This window comes from Populus euphratica, unplaced genomic scaffold (assembly GCF_000495115.2).
Source record: "Populus euphratica unplaced genomic scaffold, PopEup_1.0 scaffold264.1, whole genome shotgun sequence".
Classification (NCBI taxonomy): domain Eukaryota; kingdom Viridiplantae; phylum Streptophyta; class Magnoliopsida; order Malpighiales; family Salicaceae; genus Populus; species Populus euphratica.
The window spans coordinates 64,679-88,247 of NW_011500144.1; the positions used below are offsets into that span (position 1 = coordinate 64,679).

General features: G+C 29.3%; 2 protein-coding genes across 11 annotated transcripts; one reads left to right on the forward strand and one right to left on the reverse strand.

Moving 5' to 3' along the window:
• The first annotated feature begins 8,544 nt into the window (after positions 1 to 8,544).
• Positions 8,545 to 11,705, forward strand: LOC105110709 (Thioredoxin superfamily protein). 2 transcript variants are annotated; one of them, XM_011005833.1, is made up of 9 exons: positions 8,545 to 8,816; positions 8,920 to 9,067; positions 9,149 to 9,194; positions 9,276 to 9,335; positions 9,531 to 9,567; positions 9,722 to 9,798; positions 9,989 to 10,080; positions 10,287 to 10,347; positions 11,447 to 11,705. In XM_011005833.1, the coding sequence occupies exons 1-9, from the start codon at positions 8,615 to 8,617 to the stop codon at positions 11,501 to 11,503; spliced, it is 780 nt and encodes a 259-aa protein (XP_011004135.1). In that variant the 5' UTR covers positions 8,545 to 8,614; the 3' UTR covers positions 11,504 to 11,705. The 2 variants fall into 2 exon arrangements, with proteins under 2 accessions (XP_011004135.1, XP_011004132.1); XM_011005830.1 differs by having other exon boundaries at positions 8,546 to 8,816; positions 9,719 to 9,798.
• A 5,205-nt stretch (positions 11,706 to 16,910) lies between these two features.
• LOC105110710 (protein REVEILLE 8-like) lies at positions 16,911 to 21,368 on the reverse strand. Of its 9 annotated transcripts, none has more exons than XR_839517.1 (9): positions 20,893 to 21,368; positions 20,466 to 20,523; positions 20,266 to 20,389; positions 20,021 to 20,179; positions 19,787 to 19,912; positions 19,511 to 19,638; positions 18,490 to 18,549; positions 17,499 to 17,626; positions 16,911 to 17,416 (listed from the first exon to the last, which is right to left on the reverse strand). XR_839517.1 is itself a non-coding variant. In XM_011005834.1 (9 exons), the coding sequence occupies exons 1-8, from the start codon at positions 21,162 to 21,164 to the stop codon at positions 17,521 to 17,523; spliced, it is 1,011 nt and encodes a 336-aa protein (XP_011004136.1). In that variant the 5' UTR covers positions 21,165 to 21,368; the 3' UTR covers positions 16,911 to 17,416; positions 17,499 to 17,520. The 9 variants fall into 9 exon arrangements, 5 of the variants coding, with proteins under 5 accessions (XP_011004136.1, XP_011004137.1, XP_011004141.1 ...); XR_839518.1 differs by lacking the exon at positions 17,499 to 17,626 and adding an exon at positions 17,866 to 17,955 and having other exon boundaries at positions 20,893 to 21,367; XR_839520.1 differs by having other exon boundaries at positions 17,499 to 17,865; positions 20,893 to 21,366.
• Between the last annotated feature and the right edge of the window lie 2,201 nt (positions 21,369 to 23,569).

Consider the following 23,569-nt stretch of genomic DNA (forward strand, 5'->3'; position numbering starts at 1 on the left):
AGATTTAAAAAGGTCATTTTCAAGTTCAAATTATAGCAACAACAAAGAAGTTTGAATATGTCCTGCAGCCTGAATGTTGTTCAGTATTTGACCCATATCTGAAGTTCTAAAAGTCTAAATGATGTCAATTTTTTTCTTGGAAAGCTGAGACAATTTCCTAGAACTTTTATGTTTTTAAGTGATTTCAATTCGTAGTAGTATTCGAATAAGATAATTAATATGATCATGTTAACAATTTATAATTTGATTGGAACCTCCTTTATGTGTGATTTCCAATTGAATAATAAGAGTTTATACTATATTTATTTGATATAATATTAGTGAATCCTCTAACCTTGATATTTGTTGTTATCATTGTTTAATCCTTACATTGATCTTCCATCTCAAAATTCTCATTAACTTCTTTTTCTTCTTCTTCTATTATTACTATTACTATTACTATTACTATTATTATTACTATTGCTATTGCTACTACTACTGTTGCTGCTGCTGCTACTATTATTATTGTTTTTGTTTTTGGTTGTTTTTTGTTGTTGTTGTTGTTGTTGTTGTATTATTATTATTATGTATAATTTATATAATTAATCTCTCTATGGTTCGACCCTAGTCTTGCCGGGTTATTTATTATTTCGACACTTCTGCACTTAAGAGAAGACATCAATCTTTTAGTTGCGTCAGTAAGCTACCTTAATATATAGAAAATATAAAAAATAACCAAAATCCTTCATTTTAAACTATCTAGTCAACTCTGTCTTCAAAACTGAAATACCATTATTGTTATTTCTAGTAATAATCATATCAATAATATATAAACACACAATGATATGACATACATTAGTGTACATAGTAAAAAAATATAACCATGACAACTAGAGACAAATCCAAGAGATGAGATCTTAACATAAAATTTCTCAAACCAAGCACAAGGTGCTTGTTTGAGACCATATAACACTTTTTTGAGCTTATAAACACACCTAGAGTTGTGAGAAACACCAGGAGGGGGCATCATATAAATTTTTTCTTGAAGATCTCCATTTAAGAAGGCATTTTTAACATCGTGTTGAAAGATATGGCACTAGTAAATCGAAGTTATGACAATAAGAGTATAAATAGTAGTCATTTTTGCAACTATAATAAATGTCTCCTCATAATCCATACCATACTATTGAGAGTATCATCTTGCAACCAACATAGATTTGTATCACTCAATAGACCCATTAAAATTAGTTTTGATCTTATACACCTAATGATAACCAACAATACTTTTACAAGGAGGTAGAGGAATTAAATCTCAAGTATTTGTCTTATGCAAAGCAAAAAGTTACTCATCTATAACTTGCTGCCAAAGAGGATCAAAAATTGCTTTTTTAAGGAAGAGAGCTTAAAGAGACAATGAATTAAAGCTAAAAAGGAAGTAAAGGATGAAGAATAACAAGAATAAAAAAAATCTAGTAGCCTTGTGAACTTACAAATACATATGGATTGATATAGAGGTGGATCTACAATCTCAAACAAAGTTTGGGGGACAGTAAATGAGAATAGAGCTTTAGTTGTGCTGAAGAGTAAAGTGTTAGTACCTATAAAATGATGAATATAAATTGGTTGAACATGGGGAGAGTTATCAAAGGTACTGGGACCTTGAGATGATAAACTATCATAATATTTAGAAAATAGATCTATAAGAATATGATTAGATCTAGACAAGCTATGAGTAGTGAATGAAATAAAAAAGAATAATATATGCTTGAGAAAGACAACATAACAAGACACATAAAGTTTCTAAGTTACTGGATCAAAGCAACGATACCTCTTTTTTACCTTCACCATAACTAAGAAAGATACAAATAGCAGATCGAGTAGAAAACTTATTGCGTTTTACATGAGGATGAAAAATAAAACAAGTACAACTAAAAATTTTAAATGAAAAATAATTAGAGGCATACCCATATAACTTTTTAAAAGAAGAAAAACCTAAAGTATGAGAAGATGAAATTGTATTAATCAAATTGACAATAGTAAGGAAACTTTTCCCCAAAACTCACTAAGAATAGAAGTAGATAACAAGAGAAAACGAGTAGTTTCGATAATATACTTATGTTTTCTTTTAGCAACTCTATTTTACTTAGGAGTATCTATATATGAAGTTTGGTGAATGGTTTCATCTAAGGCAATCAACTCATAAAATTTATTAGAGATGTATTACTTATCTAAATCGCACTTAAAGCATTTGATAACAGCAGAATATTGAGTTTTGACAAGAGCTCGAAAGATTGTGCATATCTCAAATAATTCAAAACAATGTTTTATTAAATAAACCCAATAATAACAAATATGATCATCAATACATAAAAAATAATATCGAGGCCTTTATTTTATAGCAAGAGGAGAAGGTTTCATATATTAAAATGAATCAAATCAAATGGAGAAGAAGAAACATAAATACTTCGATTAAAAGGTAGAGCGAAAAATTTCGCTAATTTACATCTACTATAATAAAAAATATCACAAGTTTATAAATTTTCTAAAGCTTATATGGATGCTAAGAATATCAAACGAGAAAAAGAAACATAACCTATATGAGAATGTCATAAATAAAAACTAGAAGATGAAGGACTCAAATGAAAAGAAAACTAATTAACAATAGTAACAACAACAACGATAACTGATACTTTTAACTCAATCAAAATATATAGTGCATTTTTCCTGTGGCCTATCCCAATCAGCTTTTGAAACTACAAATCTTGTACACAACAAAAAGAAAAGGAAAAAATGACTAAATAATCACCATAATCATATAATTGACCAACAGAAGTAAAATTCAATCTAAGTTTCAAAATAAGATAAATATTAGGGAGAGATAAGTGAGGTGTGACAACAAAACCAATACTTGTTAAGGAGTGGGAGTGTCATCAACAGTCATAATAGAAATAAAAGACGAATGAGACACAGAAGTAAAGGATGAAGAATCTGAAGACATATGATATGAAGCACCAGAATCCAAGACCCATTCAAAATATGACATATAAAAGGGACTATGAAACAACTAACATATAGAAGGAGAAGTAGACATTGGTTGCAGTTGTAAGGAAAGAAGCTTCTGAAATTGCTCAACCAGAGTACTAGGATTAGTGATAGAGCTTGGTTAAACTATTGCTGTAGTATTGTGGTGTGGTGGTTTATAACCTTAAGATAGTCTCTATAAGCATTAAATTATGACTAACTGCCAGACTTCAAAGCTTGATTCTGCTGTCTCAACTTGAAACACTAAGCTTTCCAATGATCTTTCTACTTATAGAAATTGTACTTATCGAAGGCAACCCCCTTTGTGTAGGGCTTATTCTGATTATTAGAGAATGACTTAGATGATATTGCTAGTACAAAGGGATTCAAAGTAGATAGAATTTCCTTTTCAGAATAATATTAAAGATGTATTTTTTCAGTTAATAACTCACTGACAATAGAATCAATAGAAGACAATGAAGAATGCTACAAAATTGAATCTCTACGTCCTTCAAAATTACTCGAAGTACTGTTAAAAATTATACTAATCGTTATTGCTCTTTATGATTAATATAAGCAACACATGTCTTTAATTCTACCTATTTTGTAAGAGCTAATTGATCCTAAAGATCTATCATAATAGAATAAAAATCATGAATACTCATATTTTTCTAATAAAGAGCTTGTATGTCATTCTTTAATTTATATTGCTTTATAAAATTTGACTACTTGAATAACCTTTGCAGATGATCACAAACCTCTTTTATTGTTTCATACTTCATCAACTATATACCTATGGAATACTCAACAAAATTGTTGATTCAAGTTATAGTATATGCATCGTTTCCTTCCTATATATCTATCAAAGTAGCATCCTCCTCCTTATTATTCTTAGGTATCACATAGCTAGGTTTCACTAATATATCCCCATATCTTTTGAACTCGAGAAAATTCTCATTACATAGCTCTAGTATGAATAAAAAATTTCGATTCAACCTTACACTTACAGATTGAATTGAAATATCTCTTTCAGTAACCATAATAAACAAATAAAGAAAAAAAAATCCAAAAGCAATAAAAGAGAAAATACTAGATTGCAAAAACTAAAAAAATATCATAGAAATTAAAAAAATATGTTCTCAAAATTATACGATTACTCTAAAAGAACTAATTTTTATTGTTGAACGAAATAACAAATTGCAAAGGGTGAAGGGAAGATGAAATACCAAATTTACAGAAGTTGAAAGGAAGATGAAATACCAAATTTGTAGAAATTGAACGAAATAATAAATGTAAAAGGTGAAGGGAAAATGAAATATCAAATTTGTATAAGTTGAAGGGAAGATAAAATACTAGATTTGCAGAATTTGAACAAATATCACATCAAAAAAATATTCCATGGCTTCACCTCGAACCATAGTAGGGCCCTGCAAACCCCCAGCCAACTCACAAATATGCAACAATTATATTTAAGATTAAGTTCTATTCCATGAAACTAGCTTTAATACCATGTTAAACTAATCCAAATTAACACAAAATAAATATAAACATAAGAGAAAAGGAAGCTAAGGTTTTCATTAATCACAATGTTTTGGAGTATTGCTTTAACCTAAATACAAAGAGATTTATATAGGCTAAACTGAAAATACTATTTTACCTTTAATAAATAAAATAAGATAAATATAAATATTTTTTAAAACAACCAAGCGATTAATGTATGGTGTGTAAACTCATAACTCATCAATTCATCTGCAACCAAATAAGAAGTAATTGACTTGTGTCGAAAACTATTACGTTTCTTGTGTGAAATTATATTTTTCAATTTGCTTTAAAATTATTTATGGGTGTAATTTTATTAGATATTCAGCCTTATAGGATATCTCAAATCCATGTTTAATCACATCTTCAATAATATACCCACACAGATTAAAAAGCCACATGAACTAGTTGTAATTTTTATCCCACTCTAAAGTAGAACAGTCCAAACTTTCGAATATTTTTTCAAACATGTTTGTATGTTTCCTTTTTACTTGGATTTTTATTTAAAGAAATTAGAGGTAGGGTGATAACCTAAAATCCTTATACTCGGCCAAACATCGAGCCTAAGCATGTACGGGTCAGATGAACTACGAGTCCTTGAGCCTAAGCATGTACTGACACGACTAAAAGATTGATGACTTCTCCTAGTATCTTTAGGCTTGGCCAAGTGCTGAGCCCAAGTATATATAGGTTTAGCATACTGTTAGACTTAATATTCTTAGGCTTAACCAAGCGTTGAGCCCAAGCATATACAAGTTTGGTGAGTTGCTAGACCTAATATATACAGGTCTTGCGAGTTATTAAACCCAACATACTTGGGCTCGACCAAGTGATGAGCCCAAGCATATACAAGTCTAATGAACTTCTAAACCCAATATTATTGGACTCAAGCAAACACTAATCCCATATATAAATGGATCAGGCTAGCTGTCAAACTTATCATCCTTGAGCTCATCTATGAATTGAGTTCAAATATATATGGCTCTAACAATCTTGTGAGGCTCTGTTTTGAATCATAATATTTTGATGAGTCATGGATTTTTTTTTGGTACATAAAAGGTTTTAATGCTATGAGAGAAAGATGACATTTTAGTTTTCCTTTCCATCAAAGAGCAAAAATAGATATATTGGATCTTTAAAAAATAAATTGTTATTAATCTAACCTTTATTCTGCTTGAATTTTCTTAGTTGTGTACATTATCATGGCTTCAAAAACTTTGTGAAAATTTAACACTTAATTGAAGATCAACTTTATATAATAGAAAAAAAATTGAATCTAACCCCACTCTCTCTTATATTTTCATTATTTAATTTAATTTTATCATAATTTTATCTTTAAAGATTATGTTAGTTTACCTCTTATGTTGGGATTTTACTTCTTCTAGGCGTTATTATTCCATGAAAAGCTCTCTCTCTCTTTTGTATTTTCATCATCTAATTTTATTTCATTGCAACTTCATCTTTAAATGTTATGTTAATCTACCCTTCGTGTGTTTGGATTTCCTTTGCTTTCTATCCTATCATGGCTTCAGAGACTTTGGAAAAATTCATAAACTTAATTGAAGATTATTTTTTTGAAATAAAATTTAAATTTATAATTGAAAGGAAAATTGAACGTTATAGTTTGGAGACAAACATGTTATTTTCCCAATTTCATGCAAAAAACAAACTTGGGCCTTTGCAAACCGATTGCCGAACGAAAACAAACTTGGGCCTACTCAAACCATGTGCCGAAACAAAAACCCATGGAAAGGGAAATTGACGAGTTCGGTGACTAGAGCAGATTCTCGCACGTTTTGGCAACCTAACCTATAATTTACAATTAAATTTAGGTTTGATAATATACTGCATAATAATTTTAATTTAAAATAAATTAAAATAATATTTTTAGATTTTTTTATTTTTAATATTAATATATAAAACAATTAAAAATACTTTTGATATTAAAAAAAAAACATTTTAAAAGACAGAGCCAAGACACTTAAATTTGCTTTCCTGCTAACAAAATTAATAATACACCGGGGAATTTTTTGTTGGAGTAAGTGTGTTTTTAATTAATTTTCTTATGTACGATGTTTGATAAAAAAAATAATTTGTAATATCTTTTTTTCATTTTTTCAGAAAAAATTACCACACTTTTACGCATGATTAATTTTCGCTTCTCTACAAAAGTTTAAGCTAAGAATAAGTGGCAGAACCATGATTTTTTAAATAAAAGATAAATTATTAATAAATATTTAATATTATATATTATATAGAGATGTGTTATATATAAAAAATTAATTTGAAATATATGTACCAATTTACATCAAGTAAAATTAATTTAACAATACTTTTAAAATAAAAAAATTATATTATAATTATTCTTTTTGAGATTTTATATTTTAAAACTGCTTCATAATTATTTTATTTTTAATTTTATTAAAAATATATTTCTTAATATACATAATAAATTTTTATTTATCTATTTCTAAATTTTTCAAGTATTAGAAAAGTTCTTAGCAATAATTCTATAGTGACATATGATATATAATATTTAAAATCATAGTATAAAAAAATTATCATAAATTGATATTATTTTTACTGATTTGTTGTTTTATACAAATAGGTTAAACATAAATATTAAATATTTTTTTTATTTATTTGTTATATTTCTAATTTTTTGAGTTGTCGTATATTTTATTTTTAATCATTAATAAATTTATCATTATCATTATTCACATGAAATACTTATCAATTCATTAAAACTTATTTCAATTCATATCTAGTGGCATCTAATATTACTCATATACATATTAATTCAACAAATCCATAAATTATTATAAAACTCAATATTTTCAATAACTAATTATAAAAAATAAAAAAATATTAAAGAATGAAACAAATAAAAAAATAAAGGAACATTTCCTAAAATATAAAATATAAAAGATTACTTGTTTAACTAATTAATAATTTAAGATTTAAAAATAAATTTTGTAAAAAAAGGATAATAATAAAAAACAAAAAAAACCTTGGATGAATTAATAACTAATAAAGAAAATTAACCCTATAAAAAAAATGAATTAAGGTGGCAATTGCCTCCTCTTATCTTATTGTGGCTCCACCACTGTAAGGACTCTGTCCCATTATCGTATTTGCTGAAATGATTTAGGTGCGGTTGTTAATGAATTTTTTTTTTTAATTTTTTATAATGATTTTAGTAGTATAATGAGAAATAATTTAAAAAATATTTTTTAATATTTAGATATATTATAAAAAATATAACTGAAAATCATTTATTAATATTTGTTTTTTAAGTTTATCTATCATATTTTTAGAACACTAAATATAACTATTTAATTACTTATAAAAAGTGAAATGGTAGAAAAACAATTTATTATTTATATACAGTTTATTTTATAATTTTTTTTATTATTTATATACAGTTTATTTTATAAAATGTAACTAACATATAATATAAGTATATGAAGTATAACATTATAGATATATAACTATTTTTTGGTATTTGAACAACATTGAAAATAAATTTCTTTTCTATGGTATTTTAATTTAATAACACAATTTATATAATTTAAAATGTATGATTAATGCATAATATAATATATAATATAACTTGTTTTGTATTTGAACGTATTTTATAGAAGTATTATGTAAATTAAAATATTATATATACTCGTATATCAATTAAACAAACTTTTATATTATATATTAATATATTCTAATATATTATTCTCTATATAAATATGTTAGCAGTTTATTATTTTATAACAATATTATATTTTAAGATATTTTATTAATATTTTATTGTTTTTTACATATTGTATTACTTTAGTTTTTAGATTTTTTTTTATGGAAAGTGTTTTAAATTTTTTATAAATGTTTTTTATCATTTTTTATTAGATTTTGATAATATAGCCAAACAAAAATTACATATTGAAGATTTTTAGCATGGGACAGTGCCACGTGTAAATCCCGCCTGCCACTGAATAAAAACCGTCTTTTAAAATAAAGAGCAACCACCCACCACCACTACCCCTTCACCTCTACAGCTCCACTCCATAGAAAGCAAAAGAATATGCCTGTCTTCGAAGCTATGGCAGTTTTATCTCCCTCTGCAGCTCTGTTAACGAAAACCCTAAAGCCAAAAATCACCACCAATCACCAAACTCCTATATTCCTCAATAAATCCACAGCAAAGCTTGAGTCCAGCAAAATTATAAGCATTTGTTCCCCACAGCTAAGCAACACTAAAGCCTCTGCAATCTCTCGATCTCCAGGCAAGTAGCATCTGTTTCTTGTTGCGTGTATTCAATTATATTTCTTTTCTTTTCTTTTTGAGTTGATCAATATAAGTTTGAATGTTTGTGACGCGATCATTAGGAATCGAAGCTGGTTCTGGTTTAGTTAGTGAAGACACCAAAAATATCTTGGATACCGTGGAAGTGTTTGGTTTGAATGGAAACGCAATTCCAATTTCTGATTTGTGGAAAGATAGGAAAGCTGTTGTTGCATTTGCTCGGCACTTTGGGTAACCAAAAGCTTTGCCTCATCTCATTACCCCTCCTTAATTTTTCGCTTTGTTTCTTATGTAAATTCAGTTCGATTTCAGATGTGTTCTTTGCCGGAGACGGGCTGATTACCTTGCAGCCAAGAAGGTAATTGCTGTTTATTGATTTTGTGGACTTATACTATAAAGTCTTCACGGCAAGTGATTTGTATATCAAATATGTCAATAGGATGTAATGGATGCATCTGGGGTGGCACTTGTTTTAATCGGTCCTGGAAGTGTTGATCAGGTATATTTTTTCTCAATTTCTTTGCATAATTGCTTCAGTTTTCAGGAACTAAGAATGTAGTGATAGCGTGCTTGTATAATTCATGAAGAACAAGAGTTAAAAGAATGTGGTATTGACTATAAACTGCATTTCCATAGTGTCGCTTATGTTGGCCAGCTATTTGTTGTTTTGACCATCACTGGTAACTTGGTGTAGGCAAAAACATTCTCTGAGCAAACGAAATTCAAAGGAGGTATGTTACCTTTCAGATAGCATAGCCTTGATAACCATGTAGCAATCCGAGGCAAATTCTCGATATGCCAATGTTATTGATATGGTTGGTCTCCTTCTAATTGCAACTTAATGGCAAAACCTTTTTCTTCTTTTATTGTTTTCCTTTTCAGAAGTTTATGCAGATCCTAGCCACTCATCATACAAGGCATTACAATTTGTTTCTGGGGTCTCAACCACATTTACTCCTAAAGTATGTATGCACAATCCATTGAAATCTTCTTTGAGTTATTTAGTAGTGCCTTCTTAATTTCAAGTGTATGTGCTCTGCTGACTTGTAGTAATTGGGATATCCCAAAATTATAAAGAACTAGTAACCTGGAGAATTGATGTCCAAAATTATAGCATTTCTCTATTGTAAAGAGGCTTTCTCAAATCTGCAGGCAGGCCTTAAGATAATACAGTTGTACATGGAAGGGTATCGACAAGACTGGAAACTTTCGTTTGAAGGGGACACTGTGGCTAAAGGCGGCTGGTATGTGATCCATCTTCTCGCAATCATAGTCGCCATTATGAGATTCACAAGAAGTTACCTGAAACTGGAAGAACGAAATTTTACACTTGCCACAAGGAGAATTGTTATCATGTCTAATATACATTTGGTCTCAATCAGAACTTTTAGGTGGTCTTTAAATAATCCTGAAAATTTTGTTAACAAATGTCAACTTGATTGATTCTCAGGCAGCAAGGTGGAATTATAGTCGCAGGTCCTGGTAAAACGAATATCTCATACATCCACAAGGTTAGTGCCGAGACTTTTCCTTGTCCTCTCTAATTCTGATTTAGCTAGTTAGTAGAGAATGGGAACTGTGTTGTTTCAAGTTTGAAGTCATCTTGATGGAAAATTTGAATGTCCAAATCACCATGGAGTCTTCTTGGGCATGACGTCATGTATAATTAAAACTTTTTATGGCCTTAATTTGAAAACTCTGATGAGTTAACTTTTTAATTAAGATTTTTATAAATAAAAATTTATTATGGATTTGATGATATATTATATCCAAAGTACTTGGGATTAATAGTTATTCAAGTTTAAGGTAACGTGAATATGAAAAGCATGTCAGATCCAAATAACTTGAACATTACCAAATTTTAAGGCTATATGTTTAATCCTGAACAATCCTCTATAATAAAAGTATAAAAGACATGATAAACTGTTATTCTTATACTTATAGGTGTATTAAGAGACATACCATACTTACCATCTCATTAATGATATGTAAGAGATATTTGTTTTTCATTAATGTTACCGAAAATAGAAGACTTTCCAATCTTTTCCTTGTCTAAAAACAACGAAGTTCTAAGGGTATAAATACCCCTAAATCATCTAGGTAAAATGTTAGAATTTTTCATCCTTTAAGATAAAAATATAGATTTCATATAATTAACCAACTTAAAACTAAAAAAAAATTAATCTTTATTTCTTAAATTTAAGGTTTTTTTAAGTTATTTAATACATTTCTCATAAATATATTGATTTTATCATTGGAGGGTCTTTAAATCCTTCTTATTAGGATTGTTTTTACAAGTACTTAAACTTCTATCATAAGTCTAATGTTTCTTATATTAAGAATAATAAATCGAAGAACTTGAACATATTAATTAATCACTATTTCAAATACTAAATAACTTTTTATTTACATATCTTGGATTTTAGATATTATATAAAACCCTCCGCACATTCTTTCTTCTAAATTGAGCTATATAAAAGGCCAAATTAAAGCCCTATTCAACCTTTATAAACTAAATTATTTTGAAGTATTAATGCTAAAATGCAATAGATTCTTAATTTATTATTATTATTTTTTTGTAATATAATGAAAATTTCTTTGACTGGGCAGGATAAAGAAGCAGGGGATGATCCGGATATTGAAGATATAATCAAAGCATGTTGCTAGGGAGAACACTTTTTGTTTTGTAGTCACGAAGGAATACATTCTTAATTATAACATAATCTCTTTTGATTATCAAAACTAAATAATTAGGTATTGTATTATCAATAATTAAATAGTTGAATATTAACATGATGATATTTGATATTTTACTTGAGTTGTGACAAAGTGTAAAACAAACTTTAATGAAATTCAGGTCTTTTTACAACTATTTAAAAGGGTTTAAAGATTAGAAAAAAAGAGTTTGACTGATAGTCCACAAACTCCTACAAAACAAGTCCTCTTAAAGACCTTTGACACTTAGTTTTGTAAAAGTGTAGGGGAATTGAAGATGAAAAATGCAATGAATGTGATTCTTAAAATATATATATTTTTTTATGTTTTTGAGTGATTTAATGAATTGAATTCTTTACCTAGTGATTCATGAACATTAACATATCTATGAATCAAGTGAACTTGCACGAGTTAGAGGAAAAATGTGTGAATAAACTATGTAATTTATTTTAAGCATAATTATGTCAAAAATTATCTCCCAATGACGAGTGACTATTTAGTTGATTGTGAGATAGTATGGTTAGGTGGGCTAAGTTCTAGGCAAGAGCATACCATGATACATTACATGTGTACTCATAGGTGATTGATTGTGCTTGTCTTTATATTGATGTATTTACAAATTAGTTTGATATTTTAGATTGTTTACACTATAAATTGACATTAGAGCTTGCTTGGTTATTGATTAACTTTCATGAAAGTGAAAAAAGTAACATCGATTGTAGAGTTTGATATACAAAAATTTAATCATAGGATTGACCTCAAGAAGTGTCATTTCTTTTCTAATAATATTCTTGTTATTGACTATATTATTTCCAACATAGAAATTAAAACTAACTCTTGTAAGGTAAATACAATTTTGAGCTAGCCAACTTTAAAAACCACTTTTAATATCTAGAGTTTTCATAGCTTGGTCTTATCCTATAGATGATTTATATATAAAAAAAAAATTAGCATATTGATTTCTCCTATTACCGGGTGTCTAAAATAAGAGGTTTTAAAGTGGACTGACACTGCTCAAGCTAATTTTGATCTTATTAAGACTAAGATGATCGAACCTCTCGTTCTACCTTTTTTAAATTTTATAACAATCTTTTAAGTTAATTGTATGCTTTTAAAATGAGAATTGAAGTTGTTCTAATTCAAGAAGGGAGGCTAATAGCTTATTTTAGCGAAAAGCTTAGAAGAAAGAAGTACTAAATATATGACAAGGAGTTCTATGCTATCATCTGAGCACTAAACCATTAGAGTCATTATTTATTATCTAAAGAATTTGTTATTTATTTTAATTATGAAGCACTTAAGTATTTGAGTAGCTAACAAAAGCTCAACATTTAACATGTAATATAGGTAGAGTTTCTTCAATTCTTACAATTTATTTTGAAATAAAAACCTAGAAAATTAAACCAATTTAAAGATGGTCCAAACTAATATATGCTCTTATAAATACAATGCAAGCTATGGTAATGGACTTTGAAATATAAAAAAAAAAATTATATAAAAATGATCTAGATTTTAACTTTCTTTGGAAAGCTTGTTTAAGTGAACCAAAGAATAAGTAATTCTTGCAAGATAACTTTTTACATAAAGGAAAGACACTTTATATGCTATAAAGTTATGCTCAGAAAGCTATAATTCATGAAATATGATGGTTATCTTATTAGGTATTTTGAAAGGGAGAAGATACAATAGCTTGTGCAAGAACGCTTTTATTGACCTAAACTAATTCATAATGCGAGTCAAATTGTGAATAGGTGCAAAACTTGCCTCAAAGCAAATAAGCATGGAACCAATGTTAGATTCTTGAGCAAATATATTTGGCTCGTAATTCTGGATTCTTGAGAAGAGTACTTGTTTTCCATAAGCTTTCCTTCACCTACTAAGATTCCTTTCATGATTATATTGATTTTTATTAATGACATATGAGAGAATTAACTTCTCTTTCTTGTTTTTTATGTTCTACTATTTTCTTTACAAAACATTAGAGATACCCTTTACTAAATGTCTCTTTACATATTTTTTTAAGAGCATAACATTCATTTGTATCATGCCCTTGTCTTTATAGAAAAGGTAGTATTTTTTTAAGTTTCTCTTATCAGGGTCTTTCTTTATAAGTGATAAAGTATTACATGAAATCTTTTCCTCTTATAATTATTAGTACTTCAACTATAATAGTTCAAAGGAGTAGTAATGAGTTATGGGTATATAAGTCTGTTATGTATTAAACCTTTAGGGTTATTTATGAAAGTTTAAGAGTTGTCTGATAGGGTTACATGTGTTTTAGAGACTCTTTCATGTGGTTATGAAAACGTGGGTACTCGTGTCTTACAATATTTGCTCATTTCAATCGTACATGACTTTTTTATGAATTCCTTTTGTATTTAAAAGACTTTTATCTATGAGTGCATAAAGTCATTATTGTAAGGAGTAGATACATATCCTTACTGATTAGGGCTTTTATTCCTGTTGGTTCTAGCAAACCTTTTGATTTGAACATCTATTTGTTAAATATTTTATTTCTCACTCTTTGAGTAATGGCCAAGTGTTTATTTGAACTCTTTTTTGATAAAATATTTGTACTAAAATTAGCAATCAACTTACTATATAAATAAAAGAAAGTAAGTATGGAACCAGGCTCTAAACTATGGTATCAGGCTCATGAAGATCCATGAAATATTGGTTGGGAGAATTTCACACACTACATTGATAATATGTATTACTGACTCAAGATTGTTTCTTATGTTTTACACATGTTTTCTAAGGTTAGACAAACTATCATGGTTATTTATATTCATCTTTGTGCCTACAAAATATTTAGATAGGTGAATATACATATTTTGATATAATAGAAAATTTTCTATTTGGCATGTAAGGATTTTGTCATTGCCTCATCATAGTTTATTATGTTATAGGCTACTAAAAGGAGCAATGACGATGGTTATAAATCATCATGGCCTTGCCTTTTGATTTATAAAGATTATATCTGGAGGATGATCTTTTCTCTTCATGGTGGTGAGATCTACTTCTTGGCATAGTAGTAATGTAGTATTATTATTATTTTTTCTCTTGCACATCAATTTAACTGGTTCTTTTTAGAAAGTGGAGTTGCATATAAACATATAAATACAAAATGTGTTAATACTATAAATCAAATTTTATATCTAATTAAAAAAAATAAGGTAAATATTAATATAATTCTTAAAAAAAGAAGTTAATCTCATTTTTTCATTAAATGTCTATTTATATATCACAATAAATCTTAAATAGTATAAAATAATCTTTTTAAATCACACCTAATCCATATAATATCTAACTTGATAATTGGTTTGTGCTATGCTATAAATCAAAGTAAAAAATATTAATGTGAAAAATGATATCTAGGTTATAGGAAACTCTTTGATAGTGTCATTAAATCCGATCTAGTTGATCAATTTTAAAACCTTTCAACTCAACTTCTTGTCTAGTCTTGGTATCAAATTAAATCATGTGGGGTTTGCCCAACGTCATTTGGTCAATTTTTCAGATCCAAAAACAAGTTGAACGACTAATAAAAATATATTTTGACTTAAAAAATTCAAGATGATATTATTCAAATGAAAACATATTAAATCAAATCTGGGATTGGCAGACTAACCTTAGTTAACCTGCTAAGCCCACAATATAGGTCATGAGCTCCATTGGATTTGATAACTTTAGTTAACTCTCAAGCATATAACCCAAGTCGTGGACTACACTAACTTTAATAACTTTATTTTATAAAATTATTTTGTATTTAATTATATAATAATAAAAATAAACACTTGCAAAATGAAGTAATAACCTAATATCAATATGTTTGTTTGAGATACAATAATATTATAAAAGCAAACTAAAACAAATTATGAAACTCAATGTCAATCAACCTAAGTTAAATTGTCAAATTTGCATCTTGGATCATGGACTCTACTAGGTTTAATAACATTGAAAAACCCTCCAAACCTACAACTCAATTATGGACTCTAATAGGTTTAATAAATTTATGTTTAACTATTTTTTATTTAATTATATGATAATAAAAATAGTTGCTTGTAAAATTAAGCATTAGCTCAATATCGAGATATTTATTTAAAATCGCAATAATTCTATAGAAAATAAACTAAAATAAAATTATAAAACTTAATTCTAAATTAGTTTAATATTAAAAATTAAAATTAAAAAAAATCAATACAAAAATTAAAAGACGAAAAAAAATAAATCAAATCACTGCTCGAATTAACAATGCTACGTGAAGGTTAAAGGTGAATAGTGAATTCACCTCTACTTACTTTTAGACATTGTTATAATAATAATTAATACTTTATAATTATAATTAATACTTTATGTTGACTAAAATAAATTAACACAAGCTATGTATTAAAATCTGAAAATAATAGATATGCTTCAGAATTTTATTAAATTATTAAATTAGATAATTGATTTTTTTTCTTTTTAGAAATTATTAAATTATTGAGTTATATTTTATATTAAATTATTTTTATTATCTTAGACGAAAGATTCATATGATTTTTTATTATTCCTTTGTACCATTGATACTAAAAGAACTCCTTTAAATAAAAGAAATCGTGAAATATTTGTTTATGCCTATATTTTAAGTTTCTATTTATACAACATATAGTAATTAAAATTAAAAAATAAAGCCCTTTTTATCCAAAAGAGAGAGATTCATACTTAAATTACATTAAAATTAAACAAATTATTAAATTTAACCTTTGTTATTTTTTATAAGGATCCTTGGTTCATATCTATAACTTTAATATTTATTACAAAGTAAGTAATTCTTTAAAATAAAATGATTTGTATAATCATGTTAAAATATAGTAAAGCATAAAATACAATCTTTGTTCATTTTTGTACCTTAAATATTTTATGTTAGTATAGTTTTATTCATTTTTTTTATTTTCTTAAAATGAAAATTTTATTAATACACAAGCAACCTTCATGAATGCCAAAATTACTAATAATAGAAAAATTATTATGAGATATTTGGAAATGTAGTAATAATTACTTTTTAAAATATTTTTTCGTTGAGAAATATATTAAAATAATTTTTTTATTTTTTAAAAAATATTTTTGATATCAACATTTAAAACAATCTGAAAATATAAAAAATAATTTTAACTAAAAACTAAAATAAAATTTATCCAGTCAAATACCAAACAGGCAAAATAAAGCGAGTTTTAAGACGACACCATACCAGCAGAGACCCGAGTTAAAGGTAAGACCCACAGTATACAGTTGATTCCAGGAAGGTAAAGACAATTATTATTTTCTTGATAAAGCCTGTCCACCCTCTTGATAAAAGGCTAGATGCGCACTGTAGTTCAATCCTGGGAAAGAAATCCGATTTCTTAGCTGAAAAATTACAGAAGCAAAAACACAGTATATTGTCAACAAATGGAGGTCATGCTAATACAGAGTAACCTACTTCACAAGTCTGAAGGGAAGGGAAGTACTTTTTCCTCGTGTGTTCTAGTTCTTTTAGTTACAAGGCCTCGGCAAAATGTACCCCGCTATATGCAAAACTATATATTAATCTCAAGGGACGGCCGAACAGGTCTCACAAGATATACACACTTGTTTGGTTGAAGGCCAAATCGTCAATAGAATAGAAACAGCCATTGCTATTCAGGTCAGTAGACGTCAAGGTTCACCGTTCATGGACCTTGAAAATCAGTAGAAAACTTTGTTCTACCATCATAAACTCTCCCTTGGCGTGGCTGCCACTGTCTGTCTCAGAATGAACTTCCAGGCATGTGCAGAAAGATAAAGCAGGCACATTTATTTGATTTTAGTGATGCAGCAAGAATTCCAGCCAACATCACCACGTTACTGCAAAGAAAGATGTGAAGATGAAGTTAGAGCCTAGAGAAGCTAGGAAATGAAAAATAAATGAAGATTACGAAAAACGTACAAGTCAGCAAAATGTAAGTAGTTCAACATGCTATATCATTGGTCTGATTCAGGGCAGAAACTCCCACTGCTTTGGTATTGACATCATATGATGACATGACCTTCCTCTAAATCAACCAAGGAGGTAAACTAGCCAAGATTACAGAACAATCATTGAAGAATCTATAAAAAAAATAATATGTAAACTAGCAAATAAATTAAAGAACTTGTTCGAAGATATTTCATAGGAAAATTTTTCCTGGGCCTTTTATTCTATTCAGAATCTTGTAGGAGCACACACCAAACTACATGCACATTCAGGAATGAAAAATTAACGAAGAGATAGATGCAAACGCTGATGCTTATCTTTGTTTCCACATGCATCATACCTGCAAGTTATGTATGTGGTGTCATATGAATTATACGTGAGCAACGTCAGCAGATTTTCATCTTACTTGGTCAAAATAAGTGAGGAATATCTGCAGAGGCAAGTTATAATTGAAAATAATTACAGAGCCTGCAACTTTATCAGGACTTGAAAAGAAAGGGAGGCACAAAAAAAAGAAAGCCAAGAGGCCTGATAAACTGTTAATGGCAATCCACACTTTGCTATAATTTCAACATTTTCTATCGTCATTTATCATCCCCCCTCTAGACAATTTTCCATCAGATCATTTAACATTCCTTTTGAGACAGCCCCATAAATTCACTTAGACAAGGCTTCTACACAAAGATCTTTTTCAGAGAGAAATGACCACCAAAAGTCTTACACAGATGAAACTTCCATGTTACAACACAGCAAATGTTTTCTCTGTAAAAACTATTAGGGCAAGTTCTCAGCTTCATGGAAAAAACAACAAAGAAATCTAACATGTTAAAACTTTAGCATTGAATGAAACCTCAGCTTTTCCATAATAATCAGATTATGGTTGCAATATATCAAAATAAGTAGTAACATACATGCATGCTGGTAAGAGCTGTTATGAACATGCTTACAAAATATTAACACTTACATATGGCTCAAAATCAGGGCTAGACAAGTTAACAGTAAGGTTCCTCATCAATAACAAAACCTGCAAGACACCAAAAGGAATTATACACAGAGAACATGGGAATAATCAGGAAAATTAGAAAGTACACACCAAAGTTATTTTAACTAACACCATGATGGGAAAAAGATGCAATCTTGTCCTATTTTGAGAACTCCACTAACACACTGATACTACACATCATAGCAGATGGAAACTCCCCCCCCCCAACCGCCTCTCTAATAATTTACTTGAATCACTGCAATCTTAATCAAGTTGAGGAGTTGAAGAGCTGATTTTGAAGAGCCAAACATCCCATCAAACTCACAAGTGAGACGAACATGAACCAGGTCAGCTCTTAATTTTATGGAGTAGAAAATCATAATGTTGCTATATGGGATGAAAATTATATCTAGTGATGGAGAGGACTTCCCCTGACATTGGCTCACTATATCCAAAAGTAACTCGCCATGATAGCTCCAAATGAAATCCACTTCTGTCAGGTTAAACCAGAAAAATTAACATAGATCTTTCTCTTTATGTATTAAATTGATGTCTATCTAAAGAAGGATGGCAGTGTAACCCTGTAAAATCTGATTGAGTTGTAAATAACAGGTGAGACTAAAATCTTCAATCCAATACACGTGGCAATCCTCATTCTTGAGTGTTATTTTCAGATCCTTAGTTTAAGTTCCCAGACACAGAACACTGGTTCATATTACCAATTTACCAGCAATACGTGGCTCGCAACCAAATTTCTACTAAATCTTATTAGTGCTCCAACGATACTATTAACTTCTGTAGTCCCCTTGCATAATATACAATGCTTGAGTAGAAAGATAAGAATCAGAGGTTCATTTATTGTACTGTAGGATAGACTTCCACTATAATAATGAACCACTTCTCACTGCTAAACTGCATATCTAATTTTCTCTATGATTATACAAATACTTATCTTTGCATAGTATCATTGGACAAAGAGGCATCTCAATTCAATTCAACTCACAGTTTCAAAATTTATAGGGTCCATTTCCTGTAGCTTTTTCATATGCCCTTTCGTGTCTGGATCAAAAACACTTCCAATGAAGCTATATACTTCAGCAAAATCTGGTATACCTGCAAAATCTGGTATACCTGCAGACAATAGGAAAGAAGTAAGATAGAGCTTTTTATTCTTTTTTCTGAGTTTAAGGTCAGTATAAGTGGAAAATTACTTGTTTTTGAGTTTAAGGTCAGTATAAGTGGAAAATTAACAACTTTAGTCTTGTGGATTACGGGTTACCATGAAGCACAGGCGCTTGCTTCCCTTGTTTTGGCATCTCAGCACTTGGCAATGTTCTACTTGAGGTCCCAAGGCCACTGACAGTATTGTTACTAACCCTTGATACACACTTTGGTCCAATATCAGCTGAATCAGCAAGGTTGCAAGCCATAAGAAGTGTTGGAAAGTTCCCTCTAGTAGAAATGATATACTAATACAATAACAGGAAGATAAGAAATGAAGAAGTGTGCACACCTTCAGCTCCGTGAAGATTTGGAAGTTCATCTTCTGATGGCATGATTTTGCTTGTTGCGGAGTTTATTAACACTGAAGTTTCATCCCATAGAGCATACCCTGGTGCAAAGGTATTCATCGATAAAGGGTAAGCCATGGATGCTGGGAGCGGCACTAAAACTGCAATAATTAAGAAACAGCATGTCAAGAAAGCAACTTTAAAGTACAACCGCATTTATCATCATATTCCATGAAAAAGGTCAAACCATTTTTCGACGCCTTCTGTGGGTAAGGATGAGAGGCTTTGCGTTTAGGGCGAGGAGGAGGAACATGCGCCGTTGTACCATTCTTTTGGACCTTCAAAAAGTATTTCTGGGCATGACTCCGAATCTGCAGATGTATATGATCAGTAAAGAGCATGATAGATACGTTAACCTGCAAAGCGAAAACACTGCATGATTCAGACCTGGATCACCGTCTTCGAACCCACAAAATCTTCAATCTTTTTCCAGTCGCGATCAAACCTGAATGAAGAGGACCAGACAAAAAAAAAAAATTAGATAAGCATGGTACAGAATCAAGAAGCATTTGATTAGCGATTTGAAAATTGAAAGTTCAAAACGTGGTACGATGTCAAATTATATTTTGCTTTTAACATACAGAATTTCTATTGATTCAAAGGTATTTGTACCACCATCAAATTGTCAAAAACTAAGAAGCAAAGGCATTAAATCAAAGTCAATTGTTAAAACAAGATTAATAATAATAATAACAATAATAAGCAATTAGTACTTGCTTTCCTTCTCTTTCTTATTTTGAATTTCAAGAGAGAGAACTAAAGAAACGAGGGGGTAGAGAGTAGATATAGAAACAAGGGCGAAAAGGAAACTTACAATTGAAGGGCTTCAAGGAACTTGTCATGCTCTTCTTCAGTCCAACTCTCACGAGACTTGGTGATTGTATAAGGTTTTCTAACTTTCTTGCCTGAGCCATCGCTACTAGCTGCTGCTGTTGTACCTGTACCTGTAGCTGGTGGTGTTGATGATGATGTAGGTGTAGCCATTGATTGAGAAGGACCAGCAGGATTCGCACCTGTTTCTGCTCCTGCTCCGGCTGTCGAAGTTGAAGTTGAAGTTGAAGAGGAGGAGTTGGCGTTCATAATCATGAACAGTTACTCCGTTTCCAGCTTTGGGGAGGTTGGAAAGACAGAAAACTACGGTCACTGTGTGGGTGCGTGAGGGCAGAGGACACAAAAATGGCAATCTCTCTCTCTCTCCCTCTCTGTGGATGGGCTGCGTGTCTGTAACAGTAAGCTTGCATTTTAGACCTTTCAATTAATCGTCTACTTAACTTCCTTGTCTACGCCGATTTTTTTTTTTTTATCGTCGTTTCTAACTAATTTTAATAAGTAATCCAACCTTTTTTTTTCATCAATTGCATCATTCAATGGCCACGTATTGAAGGCCATTCGCTTCTATTTTGTTAAGGAATTATAGAACAAAAAAATAGAGGACCAATATAAAAAAACCCCAGAGGAAATAGATGGTTGTTTTGAAAATGATTAAAAAAATTTACTTTAATCCTCTTAGTTTGCAACATATCCATTTTCAATCCCTTTGATTTTTTTAAAGTTTATTTTTTTATCCAAAACTTTATTTCTCTTATTTTTTGTGTCTAATTTGAGATAGGAAAGAGAAAATAATAGAATTCTAGTTGTAGAAAGAAAAAAGATCAATTGATAATGATTTCAACCACCAAAATAATCAATTTTAGTGTCTACAAAATTTATTTGATGAGAAAAATTCCATTAAGATGTTATTTCACCTTTAAATTGCTTGAGAAATCAAATCCAACCTTGAAAGTTTTTGATTGATTTTTTGTTTTCATATCTTTTTTGGGTTATTTAAAAGTATAAATAAGTTTGTTTGGGTCTCCTAGGTGTAATTTAGATGTTCTTGGGTCAAAACAATGCTTGAAAATAGAGTTTTAGAATTTAAAACACTTTTATCTTAAATTTTTAGTGACTACGGGTCGATAAAATTTAAATAGAGTAGGTGACATTTTTCTTACTTTTTTAAAGAAAAATAAAAACAAATGACATGTTATTTGTCCTATAAAAAACACAAATAAATAAATAAATAAACAAGCCCTGAAGCGTGGGTTGCCCTCGATTTAAGCATCTCTACCCTTATTTTCTTTATTTTATTTTTTATTGGTTTTTATTTTCAATTTGATCCTTTACAATTTTATAATCTATTCAAACAAATAATTAAAAAAATAAAAAAAAATATGTGTGTCAACCCAAGTTAGCTTATTAACTTTGTGAACATAAAAATAAAATTTAGATAATTTCATAAAAAATACAAAGAAAAAAAATAAAAATAATTGGATTTGTCTCGTTGATATCTTTTTTATATTACCGATAATATCATTATAGCAGCTTTGATATATTCTGAGGCTTATATTTTTACTTAATTTATTTATTTTATACTATTTAACAATTCAAAAGAGTTGTTTATAACTTACAAGTTGTATATATCTTATGTGTTGTTTCCAAAATATTTTTAAAACTATATCATTTAAAAAAAATATTAAAATTAAAAAGAAAAAAAAAACTCCTGACAAGTAGCAAGAATGGAGCATAAATGTTATCTTGCTTTTTATTATATGATTACTAATATGATTATGACTCCTTTACATAGAACATTTCACATTGGATCCATTTTTATTTTTTAATATTGAAAAAAAAACTTAAGCTTAAAAATGGAGGATAATTTGTTGGGAGTTATTTAGTAAACAGATATATAAATACATAAAGTATTTTACTTGTAGAGTTATAGAATTCCAAATAAAAAACAAGACAACAAAGAAGTTACTATAGGAGATTGCACTCTTTGCCCATAAAGTAAAATTGCCTCCTAGGACCCATAAATAGCCAGGTTGAGTCACGTGACCCCATGCAAGATCCAACTGCCACGGATTGATCATTCCCTTCCTCTCCTCTGGGACAACACGTCACCCCCAACCAACCCTAATTTTACTCGTTAAACTTTTTCAAAACCAAGGATCAGGTGACACGTGGTTGCTTGACCTCCACCGGAAGAGAAGAGACTTTTCTATATGTGGTCTTCTTCGCTTAACCTGCCGACCATGATAAAACATCGACGTGGCACAAACTCGGCGTGTAATTTTGCCAGTCTTGATGCTCGGCCCTCCTAATTGTGTGTTGCTCCCTCACACGGGCTTATTACACTTCAGCTCAGCCCTAAGGTCACACGTTTATTTGTGGTCACCCGTTTCGGTGCGACTTTGTGCGTGGATTTGGTGGAGTTTAAAATTATTCTAGCAGTTATTTTTAAAAATATTATTTGTTTAAAAATATATTAAAATTATAAAAATATGTAGAAAAAAATATCATCTAGCAATTGCCAAGGACACGTTTTTTGCTTGTTGTCGTGTTTTTTCTTACCATTGGAGAGAGGGTGTGACATTTTGTTAAATCAAGAGAAAAAAGCAGGTCATTGAATCTATAATCATATGTTTATATCCATTCTCATTTTGTTAAATCAA

Excerpts from the sequence above, each read along its gene's own strand:
- LOC105110709 (XM_011005830.1), top strand. The coding sequence starts at position 8,615 with ATGCCTGTCTTCGAAGCTATGGCAGTTTTATCTCCCTCTGCAGCTCTG. Across the intron at positions 9,568-9,718 it reads GCAAACGAAATTCAAAGGAG|AAGTTTATGCAGATCCTAGC; the intron begins GTATGTTACCTT and ends TTTCCTTTTCAG. Across the intron at positions 10,348-11,446 it reads ATATCTCATACATCCACAAG|GATAAAGAAGCAGGGGATGA; the intron begins GTTAGTGCCGAG and ends TTGACTGGGCAG.
- LOC105110710 (XM_011005834.1), bottom strand. The coding sequence starts at position 21,164 with ATGATTATGAACGCCAACTCCTCCTCTTCAACTTCAACTTCAACTTCG. Across the intron at positions 20,390-20,465 it reads GTTCGAAGACGGTGATCCAG|ATTCGGAGTCATGCCCAGAA; the intron begins GTCTGAATCATG and ends ATACATCTGCAG. Across the intron at positions 19,913-20,020 it reads AAATCTTCACGGAGCTGAAG|CTGATATTGGACCAAAGTGT; the intron begins GTGTGCACACTT and ends TTGCTGATTCAG.